This window comes from Quercus lobata, chromosome 1, assembly GCF_001633185.2.
Source record: "Quercus lobata isolate SW786 chromosome 1, ValleyOak3.0 Primary Assembly, whole genome shotgun sequence".
Lineage (NCBI taxonomy): Eukaryota > Viridiplantae > Streptophyta > Magnoliopsida > Fagales > Fagaceae > Quercus > Quercus lobata.
This window is the reverse complement of record NC_044904.1, coordinates 23,131,205-23,140,285: the sequence shown is the minus strand read 5'-3', so window position 1 is coordinate 23,140,285 and position 9,081 is coordinate 23,131,205. Positions and strand designations below refer to the sequence as shown.

The 9,081-nt window shown below is 34.7% G+C and overlaps 1 protein-coding gene across 1 annotated transcript; it reads left to right on the top strand.

The window, feature by feature from the left end:
• The first annotated feature begins 556 nt into the window (after positions 1 to 556).
• On the top strand, positions 557 to 8,476 carry LOC115983778 (MLO-like protein 6). Its single transcript, XM_031106554.1, has 15 exons — positions 557 to 990; positions 1,116 to 1,173; positions 1,287 to 1,525; positions 2,081 to 2,197; positions 2,287 to 2,347; positions 2,446 to 2,534; positions 4,983 to 5,057; positions 5,745 to 5,839; positions 6,135 to 6,184; positions 6,451 to 6,491; positions 6,601 to 6,774; positions 6,879 to 6,914; positions 7,415 to 7,482; positions 7,574 to 7,634; positions 7,768 to 8,476. Exons 1-15 carry the CDS (start codon positions 868 to 870, stop codon positions 8,233 to 8,235), a joined length of 1,755 nt encoding a protein of 584 aa, XP_030962414.1. The 5' UTR covers positions 557 to 867; the 3' UTR covers positions 8,236 to 8,476.
• Positions 8,477 to 9,081: the final 605 nt, after the last annotated feature.

Sequence of the window (9,081 nt, the reverse complement as noted above, 5' to 3'; positions counted from 1 at the left end):
AAAAAAACCAGTAATGATTATCCCACATTTATCATCTCACGTCATCTTTTATGTTTTTCAACATATTTGTTTTTAATTTTAAAATGAATATATAAGAGCATATAATTATAAATATTTTATAAAAAAAGTATTAAGTAAGAGTGTAGGAAAAAATATATAAGAAAAGTCTTGTGCCACATAAAGTGGCACAAAAAAAGCTACAACTTGTCCATGTGACGAGTTGTGGTTGGTGGAGAGGTGTCCCACTACTATCCTTACCAATCACATAATCGCCACATAAGCGAGTGGTTGCTTTTTCTACACCACTTTATGTGGCATTGAAATGACTCATATATGTAAATATATATATATATATATATATATATATAATATGAAAACAAAAACGTGGACTTTCTGTGTCTCTCATGCACATTCATTTCGGTTTTTCTGTGCCCCACATTTCACGCGTCAAAATTGTCAAAATCACATCCACTTGCCCCATCTAGTTCCTTGTACAAACTCCCTTATATATACCCCAAGATTTTTATGCTCTCATTTGTCCACACATATTATTCTAGTACATCAAAATCATTTATATAGCTTCACACCTAGTTTTTCATCTCTTCAAACTATATACTTCATCAATTTCATACATAGTTTCAAATCTCTCAAAACTGTAATCCATCAACTCACGCGGGTTTCTATGCTTTCCTAGTTTCAAAGCTCTCCAAACTATACTTTGTCAACGAACCAATAAAAAATATTTCCTTTTTGATTCATCCCTGGACTTGAATACCTCATTCAAGAATTTCCGGCGGCGATCGAGCTCTATATATGTTTTATTGTTAAGCTCTCTCTAGCGGGAAAAAGGTTTGGTAATTTGAGGCCATGGCAGGAGCAGCTGGAGGAAGATCTTTAGAAGAAACACCGACTTGGGCTGTTGCCGTGGTGTGTTTCATTTTGGTTCTAATATCCATTATCATCGAGCACATCATTCATCTCATAGGAAAGGTATGTCTATGACTACTTCTACTTAAAACAATTCTCAATTGGGTTTTCGGGGTTTTACTGCTTGGACATGTTTATTTGATTCTGAGTTCAGAATATTGAAATCTTTTCATTGCACCAATTTGCAGTGGTTGAAGAAAAAACATAAAAGAGCTTTATATGAAGCACTCGAAAAGATCAAATCAGGTATACACCACTATTCCTCATGTTCATCTCAATGTTAAAATAAGACAAACTATATACTATTAAAGTATTGATTAACTTTGTTTCTTTGTTTGTTGCTCTTTTGGTTCATGCAGAGCTTATGTTATTGGGATTTATATCCTTGCTTTTAACGGTAGGACAAAGTCCCATTTCAAGTGTATGTGTATCCCAGAAAATTGGAGCAACATGGCATCCATGCAGTAAGAAGCAAGAAGAAGCTCAAACTAATTCTGAAACCAATAGCCGGAGGCTACTAACTGTATCGGATTCCGGCAAAGGGTTTCGGCGCATTTTAGCAGGCGCAGCCTCATCTACAGATAAATGTGCAGCCAGGGTGTGTGTATATTCCATCTTTTGTCTCTTCTTATACCTTAAAGAAAGAATAGGCAATACATTGCTATTTTAATATATATTTTTTATTATTATGTGCCTTTTGAATGATAGAATATTAGTTTGAGTGAGAATATTATACAAGAAACTTAAATCAAATCAAATATATATGTCAAACCAATGTTTGGAATTCCATACCAAACTTGCAATTTGCGCAGAATGGGGACGAGGGACACTTTTTAATTGTCAAGTTTACAACGTATGGAATGATTTAATTTGTCCACGGTTTTACAACAAAGTTCTTGACTTTTTTTGTCTGATCATTAATATTCTTTTCCTATTACGCGCTTCTTACGGTATATTTTTTAATCCTATTATGTAGTTATGGAATCAAAAATTAATTTATTCAAAAGAATCTTTATCATGAGTTGGTGATGACTTATGTGCTAATCAAGCTAGGTTCATCGTTGTGTTTAAAAAAGGAACAAAAATCTAGCATATGGTACATTTGGGTCTAATTAGATCTTAATTTGGGTATGTTTGCTGTTCTAATTTGCAGTCTATGGTCCCATTTGTGTCCAAAGATGGTATTCATCAACTACACATTTTTATCTTCGTGTTGGCTGTATTTCACGTCCTTTATTGCGTTCTCACACTGGCTTTGGGTAGAGCCAAGGTATTTATTCATTTATCCTACCAAATTTACTTAAATTACTTTTAACTATTTTTTTCCCCGAAACTCACACTAGGCCTGTTTGGTTCCAGATGAGAAGTTGGAAGCATTGGGAGACTGAAACAAGAACAGCTGAGTACCAGTTCTCACACGGTTAGCCCAAATTAACATTATGTAGCTTGATTTTGTGCTTATACATAGGTACATTTACATTTGTATACTGACTTAGCCTAGTATTGCATGTGTCACAGACCCAGAGCGATTCAGGTTTGCAAGGGACACATCATTTGGGAGAAGACACTTGAGCTTTTGGACCAAAACACCTGCTCTCATGTGGATAGTAAGTAACTCTTTTCCTCTTTTCCCATTGAGTTTACTTTGGTACAATGGTGCTAAAAAAGCATATGCTTCTTGCCAAAAAGTAACACTTAGATAAATAAACTCTCTCTTAAATCATGCCAAAAAGTAGGAAGAAAAGAAATCACAAGTTTGAATTTTTCTGAAGCTAGCAGTACTTGTACACTTTATTGAACTTTTTGTGAGTTACACTAAGCTAAACTTCATTTTCATCCTCTTCTGCAAAATGATAAAAAAATAAGAACCCCACAAGCCAACTTGACAAAGCATGTAGGTGAAAGATGAATTATTGAATCCCCTTCTATAGGAGAACATATCTTTATCTTAGATTTGACATCAAGTCGCAATGGATGGAATTATTAAATACCAATGGTTTCAAACTTTCAATTGAAAGTTTCAAGAACAAGAAATACCCTACGCTAATTGCTGTCACTGAGATAGCTAGGTTTCATTATGCGTGTTTTCTAATTATTAATGTCACCATAGAAATTATAAGGATCAGTTTTGTGGGCATATAATGCATTTCCACTTTGAAAATCACATGACGTTCTATTATACCTAACAAAAACGGACCCATGTCCCATTAATTGTCGACAAGAACAGTGCATTATCACAAACGAAGTCTAGGGCTCATATTCAAATAAAATTCCCTCTAGCCTTTTGTTTTTGGTTCACATTGATGGACACGGCTTGTGTCTAGTGAAAATTTCCACTGAACACGTTGGATGGTGGACATGTGTCCAAGTGGACACGTGTCCACCATCACTTCCACTAGACACAAACCACACCCCACATTGATTGTCATTTACCAAGAAAGTTCAATATGCTATTTGGTTGGTGTAAGGACTCAATTTGTAATGATCCCAAATTCGTATTGGGTTCGAACGTTAAAGGCCCAAACAATAAATTTGTAGAGCGTGGATGTCAAAGAACTATGTTAACTCTAAAAGAAAAACGATTAAACCTCACGTTTATAGATAGATTAGCACTGATATAACGATCAATTTCTCCTTGAAACAAGTTCAGTTCTTTAGTTCATAAGGTTTTCTTCTAAGTACTCTCTGTTCAAAAGTTTCGATCCTTTTTCTCAACGTGTTCTTCCATGTTATATACTGCCCTCTTGGTGTCATCTTCACCACACACGTGTAGGTTGGGTTCGGGGGATCCCTTCCTGTCCATTTCAATACCTCCTGAAATCTCCAACCAGCAGCTGTAAGGCTGTCCTATCACTGTTCAGGCATCATTAGCACATTAATGCGGCCAGAGAGTTGGCTGAGAGGCAATTAATGCGGATGCAGCTGTTGTTAAAGATATTTGTTTACCTTTTCTTTCTTACCCTTGGTCCCATGTCCCACCTTCAGTGGTAATGTAATTCTGAGGTGTGTTTGCAACAATGTGGCGTTCAGGTCGTCCTCGGACTCATACTGCCGAGAAGGATTTTGTCATCGGACGAATACTGAACTCACCTCACATGATATCTACTCTCCGTTTCATTTGGTTACCCTTATGACCTGATATGGGCCTCCTCGGACGGTTTTACGTTCTCGGATGGGCCACAGGCCCAGTTAATACGATTTTAATAATTTATTGATTATCCGGCCCCCACAGTTGGTATTTTTATTGAACTTCAATCTCAAATCTAATTCTGAGTATCACATCTAAAAGTAATTGTACCATATTATAAGCTAAATTGATGACTTCAGAATTATTTTCAAGTAGAATACCCTTTATGATCTCTTCTTTTTTTTTTTTCTTTTTTTTTTTTGAGATAAATCAAATTCCCTTTATATGTTAAAAAAAAAAAAGAAAAAAAAAAAGGAATTTCAAAACCTCGAAGTATTGCTAAGTAATTTTATATGCTTGATGTATTGATGTGCTTCAATAAATAAAAGACAACCTTCTCAAGATTATGTGCATGTCAAGAGTCACTAAGAATTGTTCAAATTAAATAAATAAATAAAACTACAAAATTAGAAGAGCTTGGTATCTCTTTTCCTTCATACACACACGTACACATATATGATGCGACATTTCCTTCAAAGAAATATATATATATATATATATATATATATTGATGAATTTTTCCTTCGAATATATAATAAGGTTTCCCTTGACAACATCAAGTTTCCATTTTATGCCATTGATGGAATACGGCAACGGTCTTGGTGAATACCGATTTAGGACAAATGGACAATACGAAAACGGTCTTGGTATGGCAAGTTATGAAAACGACGTAGTAGCTAGCCGTCCAAAATATTCTGTAGCTTATTTGACTATTTTTTATTCCAACTTCCAATTGACGAGTCTGTCCTCGTTAACGATATGAATTTTTCTCCACGTCATAGTCAAATAAGTACTTTCAATATCAGACTTCCATCTTTTAATTTTCTTCTTCTAGAAATTCATTTTCACATTTATTTTCCTATTGCAGGTTTGTTTCTTCAGGCAGTTTGTCAGGTCGGTTCCTAAAGTTGATTACTTGACCTTGAGACATGGATTTATCGTGGTAATTATTTCTTCTAATAAGAGTCTCTACATTAACATTATACATAACCCATGTTGCTTTTTTTTTTTTTTGGGGGGGTGTGGGGGAGGAATTTCATTTAGTAAAGAGATTATTTGGGCTTGCAAATCAGGCCTTGAAACCAACTATAATCTGCTACTATGTGGCATATATTGTTTGAGGTCAAAGAAATATCTAAAATATTAAACTACGCAAGAAAACAGCATATATTATTTGAGGAGAAGAAATTTTGTTTGGTCAATTCCTTGTTGTCCAATAATAATAACAAAGAATGTCAACCAATTGAATTGCAAGTTAGAACATTAAAAAATTATGCTTTTCTCATTTATGAGTAACGTAAAACATGTATCTTAGGAGTAACGTAAAACATATGTCTCCAAATTCGTGAGCTTTAGAGGTCTAAATCTTTTCATTCTATGATTTTTTCCCTACTAAGCCTCTGTTTGGATACAAATTATAAATGAAAATTATTTCACTATTCAGTTTATTTTTGCTACTATTCATAGGCCCTACTACACTTTTTGGTACTATTTATGAGTCTTACTGTACTATTTCAACTAACTTTTACTTTTATCTATAATACTTTCAGTAATAAGTTTTCAGTTTCAGTCAAATAAGCGGTATCCAAATAGACCCTAAGTTTTCCCTTATATATATGCAATAAATCAGGCACATTTGGCACCTCAAAGCCATCAGAAATTTAACTTCCAGAAATATATCAAAAGATCATTGGAAGAGGATTTCAAGGTTGTTGTGGGAATCAGGTTGGTGCTTTAGGCCCTTAGTTTTTATCAAATTCAATGTTAGTTCAGCTTTGTTTGTCTCACATTTTTTTTATACTATTCATATTCATCAGGGGTTAAATGTGAACATTCTTAACCCCAAAAAAAAAAAAAAAGGGGGGGGAGATATCTAATGTGAAAGTGTAAACATTGTGTATACTAAAAATAACATTAAAGAGTGTGAAACAATAATTTTTTTTCTCTCTTAATTAAATATCTATACACCCCTAATTAACTCCAATTACTTATGTAACATTTTCTTGTTGTCAATTTTCAGCCCTCCTATCTGGTTTTTGGCAGTGCTATTCTTGCTCTTTAACACTCATGGTGAGTAAAGAACAATTTTTAAAGTACTTATTTATGTTTAGTAAAAAAGATATATAGAATACCAAAATCCGATACATGTCTCACACGATTGATAACAAATTGTTTAGGGCCTAGCACAAGCAATGCATGGGCCTAAAAGAAAGGAAAATTTTAAAATTAACAAAAAGATTCCTTATAAAACACATAAATGGTGTTTTCTTGACTATAAATTTGTTCCTGAATATTTTTGGCCGAATTATTTGACTAAAGTTCTCCTCCTTTTGCAGGTTGGAAATCTTATCTATGGCTACCATTTATCCCATTGATTGTAAGCAAATTATCTGTGTGTCTGACTGAGATATATAATTCATTTTTTATAAACAATTTTCAAATGTTAAGATAATTAGCAGATCTAACGGCTAAAAATGCACCTGCAGGTCATACTATTAGTAGGGACCAAGCTACAGTGGATCATAACCAAAATGGCATTGAGAATCCAAGAGAGAGGAGAGGTTGTGAAGGGCACCCCAGTGGTTCAACCAGGTGATGACCTCTTCTGGTTCAATCAACCTCGCCTCATTCTCTACCTCATTAACTTTGTTCTATTTCAGGTACTTTAATTTCCAATTTTCTATCTTCTTTAGATTTGATTTAATTAATCCACCATCATCATTTTTCACTTACACTTCATTATCGTCTTTATACATTATTGCAGAATGCCTTTCAGCTCGCTTTCTTTGCATGGGCTTGGGTAAGCTTCTATATTCTATTTCCCTATGTTTAGCACTAAAAAATGTACGAGTGAAAAGTTGGAAAAAGAGATAATGAAAAAACTGCTTAAATTTGAAGCTAATTATTGTGCTTCACTACCATTTCCACAGTGTATTACACAAAAGCTAAGCATATAAAAAAAATTTAACTTGTGTCCAATGTATTAAAGTATTGAATGCGATACAATCACGACATGTGTTTAAAATTGGTCACATGTCAGTCTGATATCTCCTCCAATGCACTGGACGGAAGCCTTGCCCATAAGAAAATTCATGAATTGTGTACCATTAGGCCTTTTGGTAAAGGTAGGAGGTTGGAGTAAGTTTTGGCAATCAAAATTTACCAATTAAAAACAAAACAACGTATTGTGTTCTTTCTTTAGAATGTATGTTCTTTAGTTCAAAAACGATTATAGGATTTTGTACTAAAATTTGTATAAATATGTTGAACCCCTCTTTTCTTTTTTTTGGGATTTTTCAGTATGAATTTGGGTTGAAATCATGTTTCCACAATAAGACAGAGGATATCATCATCAGAATCTCAATGGGGTACGTCTCAAACTTGTTAGATTCATAATGCTCAAATTATATCCACTTAAATTTTCTAATACACTAACAAAATGGTGGTGCTTTTTCTCAGGGTCCTCATACAAATTCTCTGCAGTTACGTTACTCTACCACTCTATGCCCTCGTAACACAGGTAAATCAATGGCTAAGACATACATATTTAACATGTCAAATAAAAAACAACCTAAATCAAATAGTTTATAAATTTTCCTAAAATAGTTCCAACACCATAATGCTGGAGTGTTTGTCTTTTATGTTATGAGCAGATGGGTTCAACCATGAAACCAACCATATTCAATGAAAGAGTAGCCTTGGCTTTACGCAACTGGCACCACTCAGCTAAGAAGCACCTAAGGGAGAACAAGGGGTCTGTATCTGTAACACCTTTGTCTAGTAGACCAGCAACCCCATCCCACCACATGTCCCCGGTTCATCTCTTGCGCAACTACAGGAGTGAAATGGACAGCGTCCAAACTTCACCAAGAAAATCCAGTTTTGACTTAGAGCATTGGGAAACCGAGTCCCCCTCCCCATCACACCGCCACCGGCCGACAGGCGATGGCTCATCCTCTTCTCACCACCACCAAATGGACCAAAGCCACATAGAGTTTGACAAGAATGTTAATGAGGTGACATTGAGTCAACTGGCTCCAATACCACAACCAGCTCGTGCACAACATGAAATTGATATCGGACTAAAAGACTTTTCATTTGATAAAAGAACAAGTGCTTGAAAAAAAGAAATGAGTTTTCGCTACTTTGAAATTGATTGGAGATAATGTCGATGAGGAAGAAGAGGGACATGGATGATGCCATGATTGGAGTGAACGTACAGATCGGGGAATTGTTTTGAGTTGCATCATCTTGTAATATGCTTTTGAAAAATTTGAAATGAAAAATAGAGATACTGATGTGTTCGATTTTTCCACTGCATATAGAGTAATTATATTTTTCAAATAAGTTTGTTAATGTTTATCATATTTTTCAGATAAATTAAACAAAACTGTTCTGAAATTTCTTGAGAAGGCAATCAGATTTTTTTGGAATATGGTACAATTTTTATTTAGGTTTTTACTCGATTTTTTGTTTTTTTGAGAATAAAACCTTTTCTGCTTTTAATTCATAGTAGAAAGGTCTGAAACATAACAATCATGAAGGTTTGGAGGAACAGACTCCACTCAGAGAAAAAAAAAAAAAAAAAAAATTTTGCCTTACTGAGAAGTATGAGAGAAAGAGAAACCTTGTAAGAGTTAACAAAAGACAGAGTGTCTTTTACAAGGAGACCAAACACAGAATGGAGTACGATTATTGTGTTAAAGAGCGTTAATCGAAACTTTGGAGTCACCCTCAAAATTGGAACTATGGAAACCAAGCTCCAAGATGAACCAAACAGCTTGACGTGCAGCCAAGGTTTCCAGAACAGAAACTGAAGATGGCAAAGGGATTTTCTCGGATAGATTTGCCATAATTTCCCCTCGGGAATTTCGAAGAACCACCTGGTACGTGCTTCCTACGAGTCTTCAAACACAGCCCCATCAAAATTTGTTTTCAATTCACTGGGGGTCAAGAGGCTTCCAAGT